Raw genomic sequence first — 26,735 nt, 5'->3', positions numbered from 1 at the left:
ATTGGTGCTCACGGAGGGCAGGGGAGAGGGAAGCTGGAGGGTCTCTTGGCTCACGTCCCGGGGGTCACACGTCTTCCTGATTTGTAAAGCGGGGCAAATAACACAAAGCCTTTGCGAGGGTTAAATCAAGTGTTGGATACGTGGGGTTGCCTTTTCATTGATGCAGTTCTAGCCTCCAGCACTTGACCCTGGCATGAGGTAAGTGTTCAATAAATATTTGTCGAATCAATCAAAAAATACAAGCGACGCCTTTAGAACAGTGCCAAGCATGGACTAAGTGCCCTATGAGTTACTACTGTTACTATTTTCTAAGTCTAGCACCGCGAGTGGAGTTATGTACTCTTGACAGAACACAGCACACACAAAAAAATCTGGCGTCAGAAGGTCCGTGGAGAAACGAGCTGGTAAAGCCAGAGCTTCTGGGATTGGGCACCAGACAGGAGGGGAATCCAGGTCCCCCTGCGCGGCTGTGATTGGATGCTGGCTGGCCTGCCTTTTCTCAGCTGTAAAACCAGACCTAACTCCTCCCTCCCAGACGTGCGGGCAGGAACGCGGAGACCAGCAACAAGGAAGGGAGGGCCCCGCCAGCTGGACAGCTGAGGGCAGGTGCCGAGGAACCAGGAAGGGGCCAGGACCACAGGAGTTAAGGCCCTGTGGCTCCTCCACACGAAAAAACTGAAGTGTAAATAGGTCATTTAAATAATTTAAACTACCACAATAATAGGCTCATTAACTGACGTCATTTAATTCTGTGATTGTCAGCGGGGTGGCCCTCCACCAGGGGCACTTTGGAGCTCTGTGTGGTCGCGTTTGGTTGTCTGGATCCGGTCACGTGGAGAATGGGACTGGGTGGGGCGGTCCTGCTGGTTCTTCCAACGCCCGCGACTTTCCCAGGTGGGAGGGGCCCGTCCCGATTCTCTGAATCATCTTCGCTCCACTTATTGCATGAACACACAGGACTTTTTGCCCGGTGTGAACAAACATGGAATTGCTAGCAATGCAGCTGCACTGTAGCCAAGGAGTTGGGTCGTGCCTTGCTTGGAAACTAACCAACAATTGTGCCCGGCCTGGGAAAACCCGCACCCCTGGCAGCAGAGCCAGGAGGCGGGCTCCATGCTCCATCCTGCACCTGGGCAAACTCCCGATCCCCACTTCTGGGGGAGCTTGGGCTCAGCATTTACATGCTGAAATGCGCATCATTTTGTAAATTCCTTTGTTTTCTTGCTCTTTTATAATGTAGTTGAAGCTTTGTGTTGATTTTTAACAATTCTGTATAGGTAGATGATTATCACCTGTGAATTTCCTTCAGGAGAATAAAGGGGCTGTTATAAATGTTATTTTCAAATGGTGTCAGGTCTGAGAGGGTGGAGAATCACTGATCTATTCACTCACCCACTTTACAGATGGGGACACAAACCACCAGAGGATAGGGACCAGGTCCAATCATGCCCTTCTTTCTGGCTCCAGGAGGGAGCTTCTTGTGGGCTCAGGCAGGTGTGAGGCAAACCCCAACCCTCAGGCCTGATTTTTTAACCTCCAGATGGGGACAGGAATGACGAAACCTAACGTGTGTCGAGTGTTCAGCAGAGACCTTGGCACGCAGTAGGTGTGAAGGGAGTCCCAGCCCTGCCCCAGGATGTGTGAGAGCCAGGGACAGAAAGGAAGGTAAGAGATGAGGAGAAAGCAGTTCCCCGACCCCGAGGCTTCCTGTGAACTCCCACATCCTCTCCTCTTCCCAACTCCACTCCAGCCACACTGGTCTCCGCTGGATTCCCCGGGTCTCTGCCCCAAGGCCTTTGCACTTGCTAGTTGCTGCCTCTGGAACACCTCTCTGGTCCTGGCTCCCTCTCCAGCCTTGTCCTCACTGTCCCCTCAGCCACCAGCCTTCTTTGACCTGTTTCTGTAAGTTTCTTCCACAAGCATGTCCAACCACAAGGCCTTTGTCCTTGCTGTTCCACCTTGAACACCCACCCTCACAGGGCCAGCTCCTTCCCATCACATCCCAGCACAAACGTCATTTCCTCAGAGAGGGCTTTCCTGCTGCCCAACTTGAAGAATAGCTCTCAGTCCCACAGTGTCTCATAACCACCATTCATTTCCATCTTGGCATTTTCCCATCATTTGTTACCTGTCTAGTGTCTTTCTCATGAGCACCCCAGGAGCAGGGAGGGCATCTGGGACAGCCACAGCCCAGTCCCCAGCACCTGAGCAGTGCCTCAGTGAGGAACCAGGAACTCCGTTCCCCACCTGGACACCCCGACCTCATCTTGGGCCCCACCTGCAACCTGCAAGCCGTTCACTGCCCTGAGCCTCAGTCTCTCCATCGGAAGGTGGGGCTACTGACTTCTCCCTATTTCTCTCAGGGCTGTCCAGAGGAGAGAGTAACAAGGAAAACACTGGGAACACCTGGGGTTGTCCAAAGTTAGGACTGGGGACGTTTTAACATGGCTGAGATGATCTGAGGGGAGGTTTAAAAGCTCAGTGCCCGCAGTCCCTGGCCCAGCCTTCTATTTCCAGGAATCTATCCTGAAAGAAATCATCTGAAAGGAGAGAGAAGATGGCCACTGTTAGTTACAAAATCCACAAATTGGAAACAGCCCAACTGCCCAAGGAGAGGGATTTGCTACATAATAAATCATGACCCATCTGGGCCCACGGTGGGTTTCTGACCATAGGGGAAAAGCAGCAGCCACATGGTGGACCGTGTGGTCTCATCAGATTTATCGGTGTTTGCCTCTGCATGCCCGGTATTTTTTTTTCCTGTGTAGACTTTTCTGTACTCTCCAAATTTTCTACAACACAAACATCAGAATAAATTCCAGGCCTTGCACAGCCCCTTCCTGCTCCCCTCCCTCCCCTACAACGACGCAGGTCACAGAGCCTCCAGGAACTGCAGAAGGGTTCAAATTAGCAAAGTTTTACTTCAATATTTTGTCTGCTCATAAATGACTCTGAAAAAGCCGATATGCAAGAGGCTGGCACGCTGTCGTCTAAAGGCAATGTCGAGGCTGCTAAGAATGTCTCTCAGACAAGAGGCTCTGCTCAAAACCTCCCTCTGCTGGGGCGAGGGCAGCAGCAGGGGTGGGTGGGTCTGGGACAGAGGAATAAACAGACATCCCTTAGCTTTGCCATCAGGGCTGGTGGCCCAGGACCCCAAGGCGGTGGATCAGAGGTTGACGGCTTGGACTTCCTAAGGCTGCCCAAATGTCTGGGTGTGCTGGGGAAATGCTGAGGCTTCAGGAGGCCCATGTGCCAGCTGGAAGGGCCCTTGGTCAGCCCACTCCTCCTACTCCAGCCCCAGGGAGAGCCCAACTCCCTGCTGGCTGGGCCTGCTGGGCCCTGGGGTGGGCACAGCCTCTCACCCAGAGCAGCCCTTGCCAGGAGGACTTTCTGGTGTTACCTGTCATGTAGTGTCAGGTGCTGAGGACTGGCTGTGGCCTTGAAGCAGGCACGGGCAGCAGGCAAGGGTCCTGAGGCAGTGGCTGGGGGCCTGGCACCTGCAGCCATGGGCTGCCCATACACTCAGGTTTATTTCCAGAGTGTGGTGCACTTCAGGAAGGGTGGGGAGCACGGTGCTGGCAGCCTCGGCCCAGTAGTGTGTGTCTGGCGGGGGGTGGGGGCAGGGGCCGGGCATCTCCAACAAGAACCAGTGAGACCCAGACAGGAATCTGTCTTGAAGGTGGCCAGTGGCGGCCCCATCTATAACAGAGCCCTGATCCCAGAGGGGCCCCTCAGGGGCCAGCCCAGCAGGGTGACCTCCCAGGCACGGGCAGGCCAGGCTGAACCCGGCCACAGCAGGAGATGTGGGGGAGAGTGACGTTAAGGAACCACGCAGGAGGGCCAGGTGCGGGCAGGGCACAGGGAGCGCGGGCGGGCGGGTGGCCCGGCCATCAGAAGGTGAAGCAGCGCTCCTTGGGGTGGCCCACGCGTTCCAGGTTGGGCAGGCAGGCATACTGGATCATGGGCGGGGGTCCGCACATCAGCACCAGCGGCTCCTCCTCCGGGGGTGGGAGGTGGTCCCGGATCATCTCCTCATTCACGAAGCCCTGGCTGTAGTCCCAGGCTGCGGGGTGGGAGAGCAAGTGAGCCCTGAGTGCGCCTTGTGACCAACTGCCGACCGCCCACCTGCCCAACACCCCCGCCTGCGGGGCTAACCTCCTGTGATGTGAATTCCTCCCTTTTTTGACAAACACTGAAGAATGAAGAGGTTGAGCCCAGCAAACCCTCGCCCTCGTTCCCTGCCCCCATGCCTGGCTCACTCTGACACAAAGGCAAGCCCTTCATGGTTCCCCCACCACACTTTATAGTTTGCAAAGCTGTTAGCTTCCACTGGCCTCTCGTGTGGCCCTGAGAACCATCCTGTGGGTGGATAGGGCTGGGGTTACTGACCCCACTTTACAGATGTGGAACCTGAGGCCCAGAGGACCCAGATTAGAGCTGTCCGAGGTCACAGAACGAGGCATGCCCAGGGCTGGGACATCAACCCCAGGTCTCAGAGGTCCCCCAGCCAGTGCCCTGCGCCAAGCTGGTCAGGGTGACGTTTTCTACCCCCGCTGCCCTTCACACTGCCTGTGCTCACTGTCTGCCTCTTCCCCCTACCAGGGTGTCAGCCTGTGAGGAGCCGTGTCTGGTCCGCAGCTGTCGTCCCAGTGCCAAGACAGCCTGGCGCACAGTATTTGCTCGGTAAATAACGAATGAAGGAGTGTGTCCCAAATAAGCAATCGATGTGCCTGAGAATGGCAAGTCCAGAACACAGACTGAAGGTCCAGATGCAGGACCCTGGAGGCAGCAGGGGCTCCTCTATGTCCTGCCTGCCTCCCTGCCGTGCACACATGCATGCTCACTGTGTCTCCAGGTTTCTCCTGAGATCCAGGGCCACCTCATAATCTTCTAAGTGGCTGACGGTGCTCGCGGTGAGAACCTGGCGCCTCAAGGGCTTGAGTCCAACAGGGACCCTCAGGGACAGACAGGGGCTGCTCAGAGAGGTGGGCCGACAGGGACCACAGGCTGGCAGGGCTCTGCCACGAGAGCGGGGATCTGACGACTGGGGGGGGAGGGGGAGTGGAGGATAGGGGGAGGCAGGCACTCACTGGGGCTCCAACTCCAGCTCCACATCTGTGCTCAGGACCATCCTGCCCCATCACAGGGCACGAAGTCCAGCGAGAGGAGGTCTCCCTGCCTCTTTCAGATGTGCTGCCCAACAATGTGACTCCTCGTTCACAAGCAAGGAGGGAGACCTAGTCTGAAGCTCACCTTCCCTGGCAGTTTTTCAGTGGTCAGTCGGGGACTAAGGGCACATGCCGGCCTCTCAAATGACCCCTGGGCCAAGCAGCTCAGCAGGAGCTTAGTCCCGAAGCACCAGATGCCTGCCACCCACCGCACACCCACTCTCCTCTAAGGAGCCACCACTGGCCACCTCCTGATCCCACTGTGGGTGCCCAACCCCAGACCAGCCTCTGAGCGCATGTCAGTGGGTGAGGTGATTCCCCAGGCAGCTCCTCTGGCTTGGCTCCGGAGGGGCAGTGGGGATGGTAAGAGATGAGGAGCAGGTTGAGTTCTGGAGGCAAGTGGGAGGGCCATGCAGCAGCGTGGGTAGTAGATGGAAGTGGCAGGAAAAAAGACGGAGGAACCCTGACTCTACCCAAGATGACCAGTGCCCCACCAGGCCTGGCTGAGTCTGGGGGATGGCTTCCTGTATCCCGAGTCCCTCCAGCTCCAAACACCCAATTATCTGGCTTGTTTCTGTTCTTCACAATCTGAAAGAGCATCACAAAAGCCCTTGACACCACAGAAATGCAGCTGTGGAAGTCCAAGGTCAGAAGGAGGTCACTGAGGTACCTTGCCTAGACGGACAACACTCACTGCATCACATCCTGTACACTCTGCGGGGTGGAGGGGAGGGTGGCCCTTGGGAGGGGCCAAGACAGCCCCAGTTGCTCTTGGGATGAGGAGTCTGCTGTGCTGAGCAATGGTGTATTCTGTATCTCACAGACACTGAGTTAAGTAACTAACCACATCTCTCTTTTCACTTTGGCTGCTGGGAAGCTCAGAGAGATATGCATGGCCATCACAGTCCATGCTTCTGTACAAACCTTATTCCTGATTTCATTTTGTGGCCCCACCCTTGTTTTTCTTTCACTCTCACTTTCCATGTGTACCACTCTGACTCACTCTATGAGTCTGCCTAAAATCCCTTCTGGAATAAGGCAGGGCATAGATGGGCAGATAACATTTTTATAGCTGGGCAACAGATCTGAAAGTACTTTGTAAAAAACTGCATGGAACTAAACAATATTTGGTAGTATATGAAATGTACAGGTATGTGAAACACATCTCAATTTTACAAGGATTTTTTTAGATAGTGTTTTTTTTTAACGTGTGTACTGAAAAGTGACTCCGTGAGGGAAACAGCTGTATTTGCTGCGTGAGCTGGCCCCTCCCCTGTTCCTGTGCTTAGCTCCACGACAGCCATGCTGGCCTGTTAACCATTTTCCTTTTCAGCACATACATTTTTCAGCCTATACCTAAGGTTACAGCAATCCCTCGACTGCTCCGGAATTGTAATACTAAATGTAAGCGTAAAACACTAGGAGACTACCCGATTGTACCTCTCCTTGGCCAGTAACTGGGTACTCTTAAAACAGTCCCTACAAGGAAGCACTCTGGTCCTGGCATTGCCAGGTGCCACCACCAGAGGGCAGTGTCTGCCCCTCCCCCTGTGGCCGGCCTTGTGCTAGAAAAAGGGAAAGGGGGCCCAGCCAGGCAAGGGTGTTCCCATCACCACCAATGAGCTAACCCTACCACACTACTGCTACCTGCAGAAGGGAGCTGCAACCAGAAGGGAGCTAGGCCATCTTTCATTTCCCCTCTTTTGAATGGGATGTGGGTACAAAAATCAATGTTCCTTTCTTCCCGGGAAGCTCCAACTCCAGAACTAGCATCTCGCCCGACCTCCACTCCCCACCCCCTTGCCCGATTCTACTTTGTCTTTCCTGGGTCTCACTAATCACCTGCTACTATGCTCTCTCATTTACTAATAAATCTGTTCCCTGTCCATCCTCCCGGACTAGAACATCAGCTCACGGGGCCAGGCTGGTTTTGGGAACACACAGCAGGGGGTCCAGGTGGCCGCTCAGGCCAGAGGCCTTGGAACGCAACTGTCAGGTCCATGGAGCTGCCAGGGGCCCCAGCACTTGGTTTGGTTGACCCAGGAGGGCGGCTCCTCTCTCAGGGATGGGCCCTCGTGAGATGGGTGCCCCCAGAGCCCATCTGCTGGTTTCTGGGGGAAGCAGAGGGTGGCGTGTCCCCCTCACCATGGTGAGTCCCAGGGAACCATGGGGCTGCGTGAGGAGCAGAGGGCAGGTTGGCAGGACATGAATGAGACCACAAGCTGGAGCCCACAACAGGTGCTCGGAAAATGTCTGGTTTCTAATGTTTGGAAATCTCCAAATGCAGGCTCCCAGCTTCCCTCAAATGGTGGAAAGGCTGGCCTCCAGGGTGGAATTCCTGCACAGCAGGACCTCCTGCAGCGGGGAGGGGCTGCCCCTTGGACAGGCAGAGGCTCTCCAATCTACCACAGTCCCCACCACTCCCTATTACTCCTGACCTGGAAGCCAAACATCACGGGGATTATCTACCAAGAAGCCTCAGCTGCTGCTTTTCTCACAGCAAAGAAATTAAGATATTTTTGTACCCACATCTCCCTGAGGCAGGAGAATAAAGTAGAGTTTAGCTCCCAGAGGGCAACCCTATTTCAAGCTTTGGGGGCAGCCCTCATTCACTGCATCCTACATGACCTTGGCAAAGAGCTTAAGCATCTGGGCAGGAAGAATAAGGGTAACTGTACATCAGCCCAGTCCACCCCGCGGGGCCGGTGACCGGAGAGGAGGTGGATGTAAAGTACCTTACGGGATACCAACCGCAGCACGGAAACCACCACCCTCGCCCCGGCACCGGCGCTGGAGGCCTGGCGCGGAGAACCAGCCTGAGGGGAGAACCGGGCCTTCTTCGTCCAGCGGCGGCAGAGCACCAGGCCTGGGGCTCTGGTGTTTTCTCGCCATGACATGTGTGGCACTTAGTCCCTCCCTCTGACCTGAGATGGGGTCACACCAGCCCCCGTCTCGGGGCCGCAGGGAGCACCTAAGGAGACCGCAAGAGCAGATGGCTCCACACGGCAGAGGGAGGCCCGGCACAGGTGAGCACAGGCCAGCGCCCCCCCCAGCCCCGCCACCCCTCCACCCACACGCTCTCACCTTCAGGGGCTCTGTCCACCGTGTACCAGAGCTTGAAGCGCGCAGAATGTTCGTTCCTCAGTTCCTCCAGCTCAGGCCGCAGCAGGATGTCCTTCTCGGTCTGCGGGGGGACAGGGCCCAGCAGTCAGGAGGGATGGCGGTGGACGGATAGTGTCCTTGGAGACACTCGTCAGCCCGCCCATGCGAGGGCCACACACTTGGCAAAGCTTCTGGGGAAAGTCCAAGTCTTTTTATGTTCTGGAACCTCAGGGTGTACATCCACAGTTTAAGAAATATGGCCCCAAATCACACCTGCCCCTCCGCAGCCTCGCACATGCTGATCCCTCTGCTTGGCCTATGGCTCCTCACTCTCCGCCCCCACTAACTTCTCCTGGCCAGCACCACACAGCCCCTACCTTTAGAGTTCAGCCTGTGTTACCTCCTCCAGGAAGCCTTCCCAGACCCCGAAGGGGTGTCAGTGATCTGCTCCCGAAACAGTCCCTCTTTCCATTTTCCTAACCAGACTTTGCCTGGTGTGTTTGCAGGTCACTCACAGACAGACAGGCTCTTCAGGGCAGTGGGCGGCGTGACTGACCTCATAGGACTGTTGTGAAACTGGGGATCAAAGCTCTGTCAACCAGGAAAGGTCACCTGCTCACAGACGCTTACGGAGACCCAGGCTGGGTGAGGCAGACAATGGGAGAGGCATCTTCCCTGCTCCATGTGCGGGGTGGCAAAAGGGACAAGAGGGGGCACCAATCGCAGCAGGCAGGTGGCAGGGAGGGTCGGACAGCTGGAGGCCACAGCGATCCACACTGAGTACCCACTGTGTGGCGGGCGCAGGGGGGACAATGGGAGGGACTGAAACAGCCAGGGTCCTGGGTGTCCCCTCCAGGAGATGGGCTGCAGGCGGAGGCATGAGCCTCTGCATGTCCCAGGGACAGAGTGTCCACTGTTTCTTCCCATTTCTAAGGCAGGGGGAGGGTCCCTCCTGCCCTGACAGGGTGAGGACAGTGACAGACCTTGGGCTGGCTGATTTCTGGGTGAAAAATGCAGAAAATACGGAAGAAAAGAAAAACCACCTGAAACTTCAGAGAGAACAACTGCTAGCATTTTAGTGTGCATCTTTTAGACTCTTTCCCTAAATAGCTATATGTACTTTTCTTTTTTTCATAAAAATGGGATCAGGTACCTTGCCACCTGCTTCTCTCAGGTAAGCACGCACCACAGAGCATCCACATGTCACTGGCCACTGAGTGCCAATGCCTTCCTCACCAGCTGCCCAGCTGGCACTGGACAAAGGGACCTCCTGTTCCCCACCGAAGGATGCTGGAGTTGTTCTGAGCGTCCCTCTTTGTGAACAATGCCTTTCTGACCATCCCCACTGCCCTATCAATTCCTCAGGATAAACCTGAGGAAGTGGAGCCCCGGGAAGAACACACAACTCGGAAATAAGTGTCACGCACTCCCACCCGAGACTAAGGTGTGCCTCTCAGTCTTCACAACTGTCCTGTGAGGTGGGTCCCTGATTCCCTACATCACCGATGAGGCCCCCAGTCAAAGCCGGGCACTGAGGTCACGGAAGAAGGAGGAAGGGTGAGGCAACGACCCAACTGAAGGAAAGTGGTGATTTCCAGAGTGTGGCCTTCGGACCTCTGGGGTCCCTGGGGCCCCTGAGACCCTTCAGGGCGACCCTGAACGATTTTCATGTGATACTAGGACTTTATTTGCATCTTCCACTCTCACCCCCTTATGAGCGAGGACTAGAATTTTCAGAGGCTACACGAATTGCAATACTGCGCTGACTAAATGCAGAAAGAGATACGGAGTCCACCGCCCTGGGAACGGGCTAATAGGGGCTAAGATGCCTGTCCGGGCGACAGAGGGCTGATGGCCTCCACAGAGACGGACCCAGCACCGCCAAGCTGAATGCCGCCCACCCTCTCCCCCCACCAGCCAGCTGGGAGTTTCTGGCTCTTTCCATCCACCCCCTAGGCCTCGTCAAGGCTACTGGTTGGCCTCAGGGCGGTTTTCTGCAGCTGTGTGGAGAGGGGGGTGGTGTCCAGGGACCTCAGGCAAGCCCCTCCCCCTCTGGCATGGTTTCCTCACAGATGGACAGCATGGATGGCCAGATGGATCCTGGGGCAAGCTGACCTGAACCATATCTGAGCACAGCCCCCACAGTCAGGAGGTGTCCCCTCTTCGCCTCCCACAAAGGGGGCATTACTTTACAAAATCCACATACTCCTCCTGAAACATGGAAACTGGAAGGACCCTTGTGATGACCTTGCTCCATCAGCTCATTCCACAGTGAAGGAACAAGGCCCAGAGAGGGAAAGGGACATGTTCAAGGCCACACAGCAGGCCAGGCCAGGCAGGCAGCAGGTGTGGGGAGAAGGACGTGCACTCAGGGGTCAGAGCCCAGGTCCAAACCTGCTCTAACCTGCCCTAGGTCAAGCACCTCATGCAGACGTGCCCTTGGCAACAGCCCCTCGGGCTCCGGGCTGCTCCCAGCCCAGGCCAGTATTCTTCCCACTTCCCTGACAGGTTCCAAACTCTGCTTGTGGTGAAGGGAGCTCCGAGGTTCCGAGGAAACAGCCAGGGGAGCAAATCTCGGGGTGAGGGTGCTCTAGGTGCTCCCCTCTTCACCCCCCAAGCAACCCCACTCGGGTTAGACACTCTGGGCTCTGCACTGAAGGCCTGACCCCACCAGCCCCTGTGAAAGCTGCTGTGCATAGACCATTCCGAGCACCCCTCATATTTCAGCCACTCCGAGCATCTCTGCAGAGCTGCGCAGATCACCACCTGAGCAGTGCCTGCTAGGTCCGGCGCCCCTCTCAGTGGGAGTCAGGCTTGCAGATCTCAGGGGCACCCACTGACCTGGTTGGCGAAGAGTAGGTGACACACTGTGTGGTCGTCCGGGTCCTTCATGATGGCGCGGATCACCTGCAGCATCGGGGTAATGCCTGCAAAGCAGCCACCCCCCAACATGCCGAGTGAGTGCCTGCTGCATACACACAGGCCTGGTGCCAGGCAGACGCCCGGCAGAGAGGTGCCAGGACAAGCGGGCCTGGGTCCCTGACCCTGGGCAGCTCCCGGTCACTCGTAATCTATGCCCTGTCCCACCCCAATCCCAACGGCGGCACCTGCCTGCAGGGGACTCAGCAAGGGGCTCCAGGTCCACATACCTGTTCCTCCTGCGATCATGCCCACACACTTCGCTGTCTTGATGACGGGGTTGGATTTCTTGTCTGGACGGATAGCAAACTTTCCTGGGGAGAGGAGAAGGGGTGAGGCCTGGCTCTCAAACACACCACACTTGGGGGAGGGACAGACTCCGTCCCTCAGGGGTTCAGGTGGGACAACCACCTGGTCAGTCAGGCTGAGCAGGAAGTGAAGGAGGGACCAGCACCAGCTCAAATGCCAAGAGGAGCACAAGGATGAGTTCTTCACTGTGGACAGTGTGGGGAGCAGAGGAGGCTGAGAACCACAGGTGTTCCAGCTCAACCCTCCTTGTTTGTTTTCAGCCAAAGCTGGTCTGTTGGCTAGATTTGGCCCCCAAGGGAAGCCAGTCTACAACGTCTGTGCTGGTTGACTTATCCCCTAAGAACCAGGGAAACTGAGGCCCCAGAGAGGAGTGGCTTTCTCAACAAGAGTGACCCCTCCAGACAGCAGCAGAGCCGGGACCTGCACCCAGCATCCACTGCACCCACCAGGTCCTCAGGGATTCCAACCCAGATCACCTTTTCCCTGGTAGACCAGCAGCCCATTTGGGCCCCGGAACTCAATGGTGTCTCCAATCTTCATGTTTTCCAGGTACTGGGACATCTTCCCTCCAGCAGGAAACTTGGGGTGGGTGTCTTTGAAGTAAACCTGCAAGACACACCCATAGTCCTCAGCCCCCTGTTCCCTGGGTTGCTGGGGGAGCTCTGGGCCACAGCATGGAGGAAGTGCCTCTTCTGGTGTCTTCCGCAGCCATGTGTGGCCTTCTCCAGCAGTGCCCCTTCCACTCATCAAAACATACTCTGTCCTGTTGCTCCGGGAGTCTGCCCTTCCCCTAGTGTCCCCTTGAAAGGCAAAGCGCCAGCCTGGTATCCAAGGCAGCCGACCTGAGGGCTTGATGGGTAATGTTCTGCCAACAACAAGCTCTGGGACCCCCTCCCCACAGCAGATTCCCATGACTGTCAGCACAGTAAAGGCTCAGAGAAGCCGGCTCAGCCATGCCCTCCCAGTGGATGTTCAATTCTTTCCACTTTGTGCTGCCATAAAAATGTCACTCTTGGAACTTCCTTCTCTGTGCCCTTTGGGAGTTCAGCTTTGGAAAAATGGATGTGCCACAACCCTCATACAGAGACAAGCAGACAGAGGAGCTCCAGGGCTGGGGAGGCTGCACTGGGGGCCTTGTCCTGGGCGGGGCCCTGGCCTGCACAGGGGAGCTGGGACAGGAAGCCTGGTCCCCAGGGGTCCCCAAAGTGACCATGGGGGTTTGGGCCTTGACTGGGGAGAGTCTCCAACACCCCATGCCCACTGGCCTGGGCTGGTTCACATCTTTTGGATGTGTACTCAAGAGAACGTGGACTCAGAGAACATGGCTGTAAAGCTTGTGCTTCTAATTTTCATAAAAATGTTCTGGGCTTAGCTGTCATCTTTCCTTCCACTCAGTATCTTGTTTTTAAAGATCCCTGCTGGTTATTCTGTGTCTCTCTGGTCTGTTGTTTCTAATGGCTGCATCTTCCCTACAGTGTGCACCCAGCCCCCAACCGGTGATGGATCACAGAAAGCCCCTCACCAGCTCCCAGGCAAGGCCCAGGAGCCTTCACACTGCGCCCCCAGCAGGCCTGTGGGATCCTTCTCAGGGAAATGAGCAGGCGCCCAGCTCCCTGGGCTCTGCCAGGCCCAGAGTAGGAAAGTGAGCCCCGCACGAACTGCTCGGCCTTCCTGGTTCCTCTTCTGCGGACAATCTGTCTTTGTCTGAAGACATGCAGCCTGAACATGGCCCCTGGCCTCTGCCAAGACCCCAGGCTTGGGCTGTGCTGGTGAACTGCGACTTGCTGTTCATTCAGAAACCAGGTACAAGGGAGCACATGGCCTTCAGAGGCCAGGCTGTGGGGGACGGGGGTCCCTGGAGGCCTTGGCTGTGATGTGGTCACCCCCACCCCACTACAGCTGTGGCCCCGAGACCTCACCTTGATGACCAGGTCCACAAAGCCCTTGTCATCATCGCTGGAGACGGGCGTGTAGGGCCGAATGACCAGGTTCCCGTCGATTCGAGCCGAGAGGTAGATGTGCTGGCCTGCAGGATGGGGAGGGGCAAATCTGGGCTGTCCCCTGGGTCTTGTCAACCGACTGCCCTGAGCCCTGCCCAGCATTCAAAGCCTGGCCTGACCTCGGCTCCCACTGCCCCTTCCACCCTACCAGGGATTCCCATTACATCCCAGCTCTCTGCCTTTGCTCGTGCTGGTGCCACTGCCAGGGACATCGGGGCATTTCCCCCCTCATTCTGACTCTCATCCTCGAATGCCCAGGATGGCGTCACCTCCTCCTTGAAGCCCTCGCTGCTCTAACTGAAATGCAAAGCCCCTACCTCTCTGATCTAGCAGCAGCTCCATGTGGGCTGGGTAGGGGCTGCACTCACCGACAGGGAGGCCCAGGATGTGCTGGGGTGATGGCAGGGCGAAGCGGAACCGCCGGGTGTCATGGCTGATGACCTGCAAAGAAGCCTGAGCTGCTGGATGGTGCCCAGGGCAGAGGGGCCACCAGAACCAGAGCCCCCACCCCTCCCCAGAGCCCAAGTGTCACTGAGAGAAGTGATGCTGACGCGAAATGTGGACAACCTACACACGTGTGTTTGACGGCACGAAGGCCAGGCTTACCCCGGCTGTGCCTCTGCTCTCACTGGTTCAGAGGAGGGCAGTGACATGCCTAGGGCCACAGAGCAAGGTGGTCAGAGCAGGGAGCAAGCTCAGCATCCTAAAGGGAGGCTGCCAGATGGCCCAGAAAATTCCAGGGGCAGGAGGGAAGGCTCCACCTCTGCCACAGCAGGAGAAGTGTCCTAGGGTGGCAGGAAGAACTCGGGGACTGGGCTGGCAGAGTGGGGCAGAGCTGAGACAGGGCCCCATCTGCCCAGGCCTAGGACTCAAGAGAGGGGCTCTAGAAGCCACTACACTAAAAGGCCCCCGGGAAACAAGACAGAATGACTGGGGCTGGGCTGCATAGGGCAGGAGGCCACTGGGGCTGGCCGTGGCCAAGAGCCCAAAGCCAGGCCTCCACCCTGTGCAAGGTGTGCACCCAGGGCATAGTGAATGGGTGGCAGCCATTCCCCTCCAGGGTACTTAAGAGCCAGACTGGGCCACAGAAGGAGCCTGGTCTTAACGGGCCAGGGGAGGCGAGCGTCCCACAGTAAGCTGTGGTCAGAGCTGGGGACCGAACCCGGTGCCATGACTCTAACTTAGGCTCCAGAAGGCTCGTGTACAGTCTCCCCTGCACCAGGGGCAGCAGGAGGGTGGGTGTGGAGGGGGCATTTGGAAGGAGGGCAGCTAGCTGTCCAACAGATGCTCACACCCACACAAGGCAAGGTCAAGAGTATTACCACCCAGAGGGGGCATGACAGATCTCTCCAAAGGGACAGAGTGTCACTCTGAGCGTCACTGAAGTGTACGAGCAGAGGCAGGTAGCCTGGATCTCAGGAAAGACAGTGCCCAGCCACTACTCGGGGCATAGGGCTTGATGGGAGCATGTGGGCCTTTCTGCCCCACAGCCCAGGCCTAAAGCTGGAAACAGAGCCCCAAGGCCCCTTGTGAGTAGATTCCAAGATTATCAACTGGTCCTGGGGCTCAAGGTCAGAAACCAACATGCCATGCATTTCTGGAGGAAGAAAAGAAATCAGGGAAAGATACTGATGCTTACTATGCTGGACAACCTCTAGCCCCGCACAGAAAAGTCACAAGGCTGATGTCTGAGGGCCCAGCACGGGGCTGGCATTCTGGAGGCTGCTGGCTGTAATGACCTGACAACAGACTCAGAGCTTCAGGTGACCTTGTGGATCTCCTGGTCCAGTCCAGCTGAGAGCGAGGGAGGGCAGGGCCAGAGCCCCTCCCTGTGCCGCAGCGAAAGTATCAAGAACAGGCCCACCCGCTGACCCTGCAAAGCCACCATGAGGCTGCGACGGGGGAGGGTAACTGCTAGGACATTTGCCACCTGCCCAACCAAAGGGTCCTGGAGGGTCCATTGGACGACAAGCAGATGACAAAATACCAGTCATCAAAAATAATGCTTTGGGTTAGACGTGAATGAAAAGGTGTCCGTGTCCCTTACAGCTGGGTAATAACATCACGTTGTTAAAAAAGAGAAACTAAGCACACACACAGCGGAGCCTCCACACGCAGGGCACGCAGGCAGGCGACGCCAGGAGAGACTCACGCTGACCCGCGAACGGGACCCGCTGCACCGGGCGGGGGGGGCACATTCACACTTCACGAACAGTGTTTATAGTCAGCACACACAAATCCTACATTACTTTTGGATTAAAAGACAAGGAAAAAGAAATTTATAAGAGGAAAAGGTTTCAAAACATTATGATTTCATTTCAGTAAGAAAAAGTTGTGTATAAAACACAGTGAAAAGATTAAGTGTGGTCTCATCTAGGAAGTGGTGATTTTTCTTCTTGTTTTGGTCTCTCTCCGGTTTTTGTCTCCGAACTCCCAGTACAATTGTGGACACACATCTCAGCAGTCAGAGGAGCCCCAGCTCTTGCACGGAGCCCAGGCGCAGATAAGAGCCCGGGACCCAGGGCCTCCAGCAGGTGCTAACTTTGTCTGCCCCATGACTCAGTTTTCCCTGTCCCACCCCTCCTGAGGCAGCTGCGGGGGCCAGAAATAGCACATGGGAGGGGCTTTGAGAGGGAGAGCAAGGCAGAAAGCAGCCTTACAGGGTGGGCGGCTGGGCAAAGGAGGGAGGGGACCATTTTAAATCTTGATCAGAGGTTCGAAAAGGAAAAGCATAAAACAGAGAGGGCAGGAGCAAGCCCATCGCCGGGCAGATGGAGCCACACACAAGATCAGAAGATCACACAGGGACTCTGCACAGACAAAAGACTCTAGGGGCCCTGAGCAGGTGACCGTGGAGGTGGGAGGGAGAAGTGCTTGTCCTTAAGGAACGGGACAGGGACGGCCACGAGGCCCAGGCCTGGGTCCTGGTCCTACTTCTAACTCACAGTGTGACCTCTCTCGCCCTCTGTTTTCCCACCTGTTACAGGGGCACCTGGACCCAAAGGTCCTTACATGGTCCCTCCCACTCTGACATTCTGTGGGATGGTGAGTGGGGATCAGAGAATGTGCTCTGTGGTCAGAGACCTGGGTTCAGATCCCTCTGTCACTTACTGGGAGCCTTAGAGAGGGACCTCACCTCGCTTTCCCCATCTGTAAAGTGGGCAGGTAATGGGACCTACTTTGGGAGGGCCATTCCCTGAGCACACAGCAGGTGCCCGAGAAATGCCGTGATGCTGACAAGGAGAGAGAGGTGCCATGCCCCATGATCCCCTCGGACCCTGCACTGACCTCCTTGTCAATAAGCCGCAGTGGGTACTTGACATCCGGGTTCTCGAGAGTGATGGCCGGGGTGGAACGCTGGAACAGCTTCATGAGCAGGCTGTACAGGAACCAGACTGGGGAGAGGACCACGTGGCCCAACTGAAATGACAGGACAGACCCTTGAGGTCAGCTCGGGAATGGAGTGGGGCCTGCCACCTGCACATCCCCCAAACATATCAGTTGGTTCTTGGCCTCTGGTCATGTAGTCCTCTGCCAGGAACATCCTCTCCCCACCATCTTCATCCAGGGAACCCCAGTTCCATTCTGGTGCCAGCTGGGAGAAGTTACAAAAACCAGACTTGTGAAACCCATCACTGCATTCCTGAGTTGTTGGGAAAGCTCCAATTCCCCTGAGGAAAGGGAGAAAGAAAGCTATCTAACTGATCATATAGCCCTTTTCACTTTGGCTGCCAGGAAGCTCAGCATAAAGTTCACAAGTATCTGTGCTTAATCTTGAGCACTGTGTATCTGTGCTCCCTCCCTGCCTTTATTCCTTTGGTTAATTTAGTTACTAAATGATGTCAAGGGCTATTTCTATTTAAACAAACAAACCCCTGAGCCCTGCGGTCTGCCTTCAGGTATTAGGAACAGCCAAGGCACTGAGCTGGACACTGGGAAGCTCTGCTCCTTGCTGGCTGTGTGACCCTGGGCAAGTCCCTTCCCCTCTCAGAACTGAGCTTGACCAGGTGACCTGCAAGGTCCTCCAAAGCTCTGAGTCTACTGCTCAGCATAGATCAACCTCACACAGGCACTGATCAACCTCACGACAACCCTAGGAGGTAGGTACTGCCATCACCACCACTGTACAGATGAGGAACCAGCTCAGAGAGGTGAGGTGACTTACCCACAGTCACACAGCTGACAGGTGGAAAGCTGCAACTCAAACCTGAGTCACCCGCCTCCCAATTACACTCTTAAATATCAGGCCCATGCTCACACTCCTGTGAGGCTCTGAGAGGCTCTTCCTTGCCAGCCCCTAACCCCCTACATCTCAGCCTCACAAAGACTCCAAGAAGTGGTTTGGATTTTTTTTTAAAACAGACAAAACCCAAATCCCATGGCCAGATAAAACTGCTTAGGCTTACCTGGTGAGGATACCTTTGCAAAGAAAGACAACTAGCCTACTGTTCATTCTGGCTGTTTTTGTCCCTGGGAAAATCACTTAGCCTCCCTGAGCTCAGTTTCCCCATTTGTGAAATGGGGATCATAGAACCATACTCCCCCGTTGTTGAAGCCATGGAAAACGGCAAACCCAGGCCACCCCCCAGCAGGCACTTGACCTTACTGGGCATCTCCTGTGCAGCAGCTACCCTTGGCCATCCAGAAGTCTAGTCCTGGGCAGCCTTTGAGATCTGGACCGCAAGTCAGATGCAGGAAGAAAGCAAGAATGGCCTCAGACCAACCCTACAGTGGAGAACTTGGCAGACCCCACCCCAACCAGTGAGCAGTGCAGGAAAGGGGCCAGCCAACACTGTGCACCTTCCGCTCTGACGCAAGAAGGGCCCAGCACTGCCCTGTGTCTTCCTTCAGGAGCACACGACCTGCCTCTAACCACGAGGAATCACTGAGGACCACTCTCCAGGATAACTAGCATGACTCTTCAAACATGTCAAAGCCACGAGAAACATAGACAGGCCGAGGAATGGGTCTGGATTAAAGGAGGCTCTGGTGGGCTGAAGGGTGGCACCCCCAAAATATGTTCACTCAGAGCCTGGGGATGGAAAAAGGGTCTTTGCAGGTATAATTAAACTAAGGATCTAGAAATGAGATCATCTTGGATTACCTAGGTGGGCCCTAAGTCCCATGACAAGTGTCCTTCTAAGAGAGCACAGAGTCAGAGCAGAAGGTCGTGTGAAGACAGGGACTGAAGCAATGAGGCGACAAGCCAAGGAGCCAAAGATTGCCAAAGCCTCCAGAAGCAGGATGAGACAGGGAGGACCCTCCCCTCAACCTCCAGAGAGTGGCCCTGCCAACACCCTGACTGCAGACTTCTGGCCTCCAGACTGTGAGAGAATGAATTTCTGTTGTTTTATGCCACCTAGTCTGCGGTAATTTTTATGGAGCCCTAGGAAATTAATACAAAGGCCAAAGAGGCGGAGCAACTGAATGCAGTATGTGGTTTTGAATTTGACTCTGGGCCAGGGAAAAAAAAACAAGCAGTTATGAAGGACAATCCTGAGACAACTGGTGGAATATGAATTAAAGCCCATGGATTAGAGAACAGCATTGTATCAACGTTGTGTTCCTGATTTGATCATTGCCCTGAGATTACACAAAAACGTGTCTTTATTCTTAGGAGACAGACACTGAAGTATTTAGAGGCAAAGAACCATTATATCTGTCATTTACTCTCAAATAATCTAAAAAATATATATACATACACACACATATAATAAAGTAAATATAACAAATGTTAATATCTGGCATACCTGGGTGAAGCGTATATAAGGGCTCTTTATACATTCTTGCAATCTTACTGTAAGTTTGAAATTACTTCAAAATAAAAAGAGGAGAGGGGAGTCCACACTGGCAGTTTGAATAGCGAGGCTGAGAACCAAAAGTTCTCACAAAACACTGTTTCACTCACCCACCCTAGTAGACCTCCCTGACTTAAGTCCTCACAGCAAATGACCATGTGCATTCTTCATGACAAGTTCCCTTTTTTGCCTCGGCTGCCAGGAAGCTCAGAGCCAAGCTCCTTGCTTGCACGGAGGCCTCTCTGCTTCCTCTGCGGGCCTCCTGAGGGAGCATATTCTGCAGAGCACAGACCAAAAGTGGCCCCTGCCCTACTAAGTGTTAGGTGAGAGGATCCTCACCTCTCAAGGCCCAGCCCCACTGCTCCCTCCCTTCCTGGAAGCCCTGCCAGGATCCTCCACTCTATCAACTGGGGAGGACACTCTGGTTCTATATCTGAGGCCTCTCTGAGCCTCAATATTTTCATCTAAAGAAGGAAGGAGGGCCACTGTCTGGCCTACCACCCAGGGGAAAGGAGATGGGGCCTAGGTCATGGAGGGGTCTATAGCCTGGGGAATGTGGGCACACACACAGGAGTTTTCCTTACCACTCTTGTGGGGCCTCTACACCCCAGGAGATCGACTACCCGAGTGAATGAAGGACAGAGGCACCAAGATCCCACACAAGGCCTGGCCCCGCCCCCCAAACTGGCCCGGCAGATTCAAGGTGCCCAGCTGCAGATCTGGTTACAGGCCTTTTGTTGGGCTCAGAACACTGTGCCTCTCTCACAGGCAGGGCCTCCAGGCTGGGTACAGCCAAGGCCTTGCCTCATGGGGCTCCTGGCCTGTGACCAATGGATCTAAAGGGAGGCCTGAGGGAGCTGGTCCCAGCATCCCAACCCCCACAGGCCACACAAGGGGCCCCTGGCCACCTGTACATTTAACCAGCACCTACCACGTCCCAGCCACCAAAGGTATTTCACCCACCATGGGTCTCATTTAAGGCCCACTGGCAGCCCTGGACTCTGGGGTCGGAGACCCAGGTTTGAGTCCCAGCTCAGGTTCAGGAGAGAATCTTCACCTCTCTAGCCTCCACCTTCCTCAAGTTCATGAGTATGGTCCCATCTAGGGCTGAGGAGAAGCTGAGGCTGGAAAAGGCCATGCACAGAGCAAATGTGGCCAATGTCCCCAAGCTGGCCCTGCTCCAAGAGCAGGCTAGGAATCCTCTGGGATAATCCTCACTGCAACCCCGGGCTGTGGGTCCTGCGATTATCACCAAGTTACAGATAAGGAGACTGAGGCCCAGAGAGAGTCAGTCACTTGCCCCAAGTCACACCAAAGTCAATCCTCAGAGGACCACACTCACAACAAGAGATGCTGTTGTCCCCATTTCTCAGAGGTTAACATGACTTGCCCATGCCATGCAACCCAGGCCTGTCTAGCCCAAAGCGAGGCTCTTCCCAAATCACCTCCCAGGACAGATATCCTGTCTGTGCCCCAGTCATGGAGCCCACAGCCCACATCCACCTTGTCCACCACAGTCCAATATCCTGCCTCCCACAGTGAGGCCCCAACTGCCAAAATCAACAGGCTGCTCCCTCCCCACCCACACCCTCAAACACCCACCATGGCTCCCCACTGCCTCCACTCAAGGTCCCTACTATACAGTCACAAGCCTTTCTTGCCTTAGGCCTTTGCACACTCTCCCTTCTGCCCTGAATGCCCTATCTCTTTCCCCATCCAACCAGCAAACTCCTATTCATCTTACAGAGCCCAGCTCAAATGTCAAATCTTACCTGACTGGTCCCTCAAGCCCTCAGCAGACTTCTAGAGCTCCTGCCCTGCTTTGCAAACTCCTTGGGGTGAGGGCTACTCTGATGATTCCTCTGCTACAGGCCTCTCCCATGTCAATCAGGGAAGCCCTAGCCATGGCGAACATTGTTTAGGAAAAGTTGAGTGAAGTTACATTTGCAGGAAATCACCATTGTTGGGAGCCCTGGAAATAAACTGAAATGACATTAAGAGCCAAGCAGAGTTGTGTTTGGTGCTCCCTGGAGTTTTACTTCCCCCCAGTACAGCTGTTTAAGTTCATGGTCAAGTTCAGTAACTAAGCCCCCCACCCCAAGCCTGCAGCTTGCTTCATGGTCTGCAAAGCACCTTCCCTGAATTTATTTCCTCATTGACCCACAGCAGAGGGAGACAGGCCTACTGCATTCTTCATTTGGCAAACAAGAAAACTGAGACTCAGGGAGGACTAGGGTGGAGTCTGGGCTTTGGTTCCCAATTTTCTGTTGCTCACTTCAAACCTCTCACCTATCCCCAAGCTCACAAATGCCAGCCTGTGGTAAGTGCTGGGCTGGGAAAAAGACTCGTATGTCAACAGCTCTGAAGGTGAGTCCTCCGCCCTTGCACAGAACTTTCAGAACCCAGGCACTGGGCTTGAACGACTGGGCCAGCTCCCCATGTGAGGTCACAGACAATACGACATGGCAGACCCCAGAGAAGCTCCGGGAAGGCAGAGGGATCTGTGTATCTCATTAACACTGCATTCCAGCACTCAGGGCAGGGACACTCAGTAAATATTTGCGGACAAACTCATGAAGGGACAACAAGGCCCTCAGTCTCTCTCTGACTTTTCTTACTTTGTCTGGAAGTTTCAGGAACCAGGACAAGAGGCCAGATCCCTCCCAGGCAAGGGTGGGGCTTGGCCCTCCACAGAGCACAGGCCCGGTAGGCTGTGATCCTGCCTTCCTGGTGTCTCCTCACCTGTTGGGCCCACCCACCTCCCAGAGGTGCGGTGGGATTGGAGCCGCTGCTGAAAGGAGTTGCTCCCTGAGCAGTTAATAAATGTTTGTGGCCTTCCTTCCAGTCCCCACCCTGGCCATGGGGCCAAGTAGAGCCTGGGTACAACTGCCGTGATCAGGTGAGAAAACTGAGGCTTGTATGAGAAGTGGCCCAAAGGCCTGGATATGGATCAGGTGTCCAGCTTGAGTCCAAGCACAGAGCCAGAGCACCACACCCAAGGACAGCCTGGCCACTGAGAGAGCAGAGGGGGACTTCGTATATGTACAGATCCCTATCTGGGGAGGCAGCTGTGGGCACCCCCTCACACCCTCATTGTCAGTCAGTCCTTCAGGCCACAAACCCCAGTAGGCACAGCTGCCAGGGTCCATCCAGGATGCAGGGACACAGGTCAGGGGACCCCACGTCTCTGAGGAGCTCAAGCCAGTGGGGGAGATAGACATGGGCAGAGAAAAGGGTGCAGTGGAAAGGTGAGGCTCCACCTGTGGAAAACTGGAGGCTTTACCAGACTCACAAGGGGTTGGAATAATCTGGTCTGGCCCAAGGTGCCACTCCCACCCCTGCATGTAGTGGGCAGAGTGAACAGGAGGCAAATGGCCGAGGCCAAGGCCCCACACCAGCTCCTCAGCTGTGCTGCTAACACATGCACACACACGCACCCCACCTCACCCCAGCCACCCGGGGGGGTGGTGTCTAGGGGACAGCTGCCTCCCAGGTCTTGACCTGCTGCTCTGCAGGCCACGCTCTTCCCCACCAGGGAACCCACCACCTGCCTTCCCCGCCTCTAATAACACAGGAAGGGGAGAGAGAAATGGGGTGCCAGAGTCCCAGGATGTCTCCAGGATGTCTCCAGGGAGCCCCCAGCTCACCTACCATAGCTGAGTGGTTGGCTAGCCCTGCTACCCACAGAAGGCACCCTGCCCAGCTGCTCACCCCCTGGAGCTCCCCACTGAGATCCTGGCAACCACTCTACCCAGGACAGGTCTGGGTGGGCAAATGGACTTGCCAGGACCCCTAACCTGGTAGGCCCATTCCTCAAGTGCCAGCCCCGTGTGCTGAAGCTTACCTGCACTCTGCCTGCCCGCCAGCTGTCCTGCTGGGATCTGAGTGTCTCCCTCCCTCATGGCCCCCTTCTCAGGAAGTGGGCGGAAGTGGCAGGGAGTGGAGGAAGTTTTGCAGCAAGGGGCTCCTGGCTCCTGCCTCAGAACTGTGGGGGAAGGGAACCACCCTCTGTAAGGGAGACACAGCCAACTTCCCAGGGGCTGGGGGCCTGGGCCACGGACTAGGCATAGAGCTGTCAGGGGCAGTGGGAAAACCTTGGACTCTACCTGTGGTGGCGGGCTGTCACAGTCCACTGAGCACTCACAGATGTGCTGGGGGCAGGGGTTCCAGAGTTGGGGATGGCAGGCCAAGCCTCCAACGTATCCCTAGGTGGCTGGCAGACTGAAGTGCCAAGCCCTCAGCCACCCCGCTTCCCGGGAGTGGGAGGAGGCCTCTCTTAGAGCCTGCTTGTCTCAGATAAGATGCCTGGTGCCCAGAGCCCAAGTCAGCCTCCCTCAGACTGTGTGGAGCCTCTGTGCCAGGAGGCATGGCTGGGGTCTGTCTGCTGTGAGTATTCTGGGCCAAGCAGGGACTCCAGCAAGGCCCAGAAGGAAGGGGTGAGCCCACCCACCCCTCGGACAGAGGAGGCTGGGGAGCTGGTAGAAGTCTCCTGATGCCCAGACAGGGCTCTGCCCCTCACAGAGGGGATCGAGGGGTCCTTGACTACTCGGCAAAAATATCTGGAGCAGCCACACGCTGGGGACACAGAGGCAACTCCAACAACATGGCTAGGAGGTGAGAAGAATTGTGGGAAAACAGCAGGGATGAGGGTCTGGTTTGGGGTCAGGAGGCTGAGCAGTGAAGGACGAAGGCGATTTCTGGGAACACAGGACATTATACTGAGCTGGGATGATATCCACAGGTCTGCCCTGAACAAGGCTGTCCTTTGGTCTGAATGTCCCCCAGAGTCCTGAGCTGGGCCACACATTCAGGAGCAAACACCCAGGCTAAGAGGCCTTCTGCCTAGTTCCCAAGGGGAAGCCTCACAGAGCCAGAGCGAGAAGGCAGGCGCCTGGGGTGGAGGCGGAGGCCACTCGAGAGGCTGTAGGCCTAATCCTCCCAGAGGCAGCCTGCCCCAGGCGCCCAGCCAGCGCCCAGGGACCAGAGTGGGGGGGCTGGGGGCTGCCCTCTAGCGGAAGCCTTCACATGGAACACAAGCCCCCCAGCAGTCTTATGGTTTTTGAGAAATCCGAAAGGAGGTGGCCCTCGGGGAGGGAGGGCAGCCCTGGGCGGACCCAAAGTGACAGCACAACAGTGGACTTTGCAGCCCCACAAGTTCAGGCTCTGCCAGGCAGGCCAGTGGCCAAGTCTGAGTGGCATGTGTTCATCTGTAAAATGGGGCCAACATCGCTAGCCTAGCAAGTTCGTTGGGTTAAGGGAGGGCCACAGCTTAGCTTGCTGCCCACAGAGAGAGCCCAGTGGTTGTCCCTGGTCAAAGCCCTGCGACCCGGCAACATCGCACAGACACACACACACTTTCACTCTACATGCACACACACTCCCATGTACTCTCACAAGCTCAACACACACTTGCTCACCCAATCTCTCACAGCCTCACTAACCCACATGCACACTCATGCACACGCACACTTCATACCCACACACCTGGCCACACACACTCCCGCTCTCACAAACTCAGACTCACATATATAGGCGCTCGCGCATTCACTCATCACACCTGCTCAGTCACTTACACTAACTCACACTCTGGGTCACAAGTCATACCCAGTCCCACACTCGCTCTCGCACACGGCCGCACTCCGCCTCCGCTCCGCGCTCGGAGCCAGGCCGGGGCGAGGGCGGCGGCGGGCGGGGCCGCTTGGAATGCGCGGCCACCGGCCTCGGGTGCGCCCCTCGGCCAGGAGAGCTGGGGTCCCGGGGCAGAGGCCCGAGTGTGAGTCACGGCCGTACGGGGACCGCGGGGGCGCGGCCATCCGGGCGGAGGGGCGGGGCGGGGTTGGGTGAGGTCCGGCGCCCCGGCCCCACCACGCCGCCCCTCGCGGCCGGTCGCAGTCGGCGCTGCCCGAGGCGGAGGCCCCGGAGCCCGCCGGTCCGCAGCGGTGCCCCGGGCCCGCGCCCCCGCCCCACAGAGGCCGGCGCCCCGTCCCCGCCTACCGTGCTCAGCTGGGCCCCCATGGTGGCGCCGCTCTGCGCTCGCTCCGCCGCCGCCGCCTAGACACCCAAGCCGCCGCGCCCCGGGCCCGCCCCCCGGTAGCGTCACGCTCGGAGAGGGGGCGGGGCCGAGCGGAGCCCAGTCCGGGAGCGGGGGCTGGAGGCTGAGCTCGAAGCCCCGCCCCGCCCACTTCCGTCCGCGGGGGGAGGGGAGAGGGGTCCCCGCCGCATCTGCCCCCATCGCGTTGAACTGCGGGCTGGCGGGTGTAGTCTCCCCAGGAAGCGGCGGCGGGACTCTTGGCCTTCTGTGTGGCCTCGGGTGGGACGCTGGCGGTCTCTGGGCATCGTTTGCCATCCCGAAGGGAAGAAGATGGCGACCCCCCCGCCCCATCGATGGGATCTAAAATAAAATCCGGAAACTCCTTCACGGCCTCTGAGGCCTGGAGGAGCAGGCCCTGCGTGGCCTGACCTCACATCGCGCCCGAACACGTGGCTGGGCCTCGCAGGCCTTCTGGTTCCTCAAACTGCCCAGCTAGGTCCCGCCTCCAGGACTTCCCCTCTCCTTGGAACACTATCCCTACTGCCTCAGGGTCAGCCCTTTTGCTTGGGTATCAGGTCAAATATTCTGTCCTCAGCAAGGCCTGCCCTGACCCCCTCTCCAGGCAGCTCCTGTGGTCTTCCTAACACTTGATATTGAGCTGAAGTCATCCTGTGTGTTCCCTCAGGGATGGTCTGCCCCTAACCCACCCCATCCCAGTGGACCTTGGGCTCCCTGAGGACTCTGCTTTGAAGTCCCCTGCATGCCTGGAGCCTAGAACTGAGCCTAGTATATAGTAGGTGCTCAATAAATACTTGTTGAATGAGTAAATTCAACAGACATTAGGCACCTGCTCTCTGTAGGCCTATGCTGGCCCCAGGGGGCTCTCTGGCCTCGCTCTTCTGGAATGGTCTTGGACCCAGTTGTGAGCCCCTGGTAGTCTGACTAGTGGCCTGTGGCGGGCGGTATGTTCCTGTAGTGTGGTGCTGGCCAGGCAGAGAACAACAGGGTCTTCCAGACAGAAGGAACTGGGCAGAGCCTGGAAGTGGGAACAAGGTGGACAGGTGCAGGGTCAGCAAGGCCAGAGGGGCTGATACATTTGAACCTGGAGGCACAGCAGTGTGCTGTGAGGTCAGAGTGAGGCAGTGTGGGGCCCGGGGTGGATGGAACTGGGATGTGGGGAAATGTGAGGAGCCCTGGAGGATTTAGGCAGGTGGAGGGAGGGTGACCAGCTGTTTTTAAAGCTGGTTAAGCAGGTGACCAGCTGGTTTTAAAAGGGAAAACTGGGAACAGCTTTGGGCAGGGAGAGGGATCTATTATCGTAGAATATAAGGGTAAATGTCACAGCAGATCAGTTTGGTGTTATTTCAGTTTTTTGTGATCACAATTTTAAAACTACAAAGGAGGTAAA

General features: G+C 56.4%; 1 protein-coding gene across 2 annotated transcripts; it reads right to left on the bottom strand.

The window, feature by feature from the left end:
* Positions 1 to 2,901: 2,901 nt before the first annotated feature.
* On the bottom strand, positions 2,902 to 25,392 carry LOC105091873 (NADH-cytochrome b5 reductase 3). Of its 2 annotated transcripts, XM_031463379.2 has the most exons (9): positions 25,291 to 25,392; positions 16,787 to 16,918; positions 13,867 to 13,939; positions 13,418 to 13,524; positions 11,975 to 12,104; positions 11,420 to 11,503; positions 11,112 to 11,197; positions 8,253 to 8,352; positions 2,902 to 4,063 (listed from the first exon to the last, which is right to left on the bottom strand). In XM_031463379.2, the coding sequence occupies exons 1-9, from the start codon at positions 25,309 to 25,311 to the stop codon at positions 3,891 to 3,893; spliced, it is 906 nt and encodes a 301-aa protein (XP_031319239.1). In that variant the 5' UTR covers positions 25,312 to 25,392; the 3' UTR covers positions 2,902 to 3,890. The 2 variants fall into 2 exon arrangements, with proteins under 2 accessions (XP_031319239.1, XP_031319240.1); XM_031463380.2 differs by lacking the exon at positions 16,787 to 16,918 and having other exon boundaries at positions 25,291 to 25,374.
* Between the last annotated feature and the right edge of the window lie 1,343 nt (positions 25,393 to 26,735).

This window comes from Camelus dromedarius, chromosome 11, assembly GCF_036321535.1.
Source record: "Camelus dromedarius isolate mCamDro1 chromosome 11, mCamDro1.pat, whole genome shotgun sequence".
NCBI lineage: Eukaryota > Metazoa > Chordata > Mammalia > Artiodactyla > Camelidae > Camelus > Camelus dromedarius.
The sequence above is the reverse complement of the archived record's forward strand: the minus strand, read 5'-3'. Positions and strand labels throughout refer to the sequence as shown.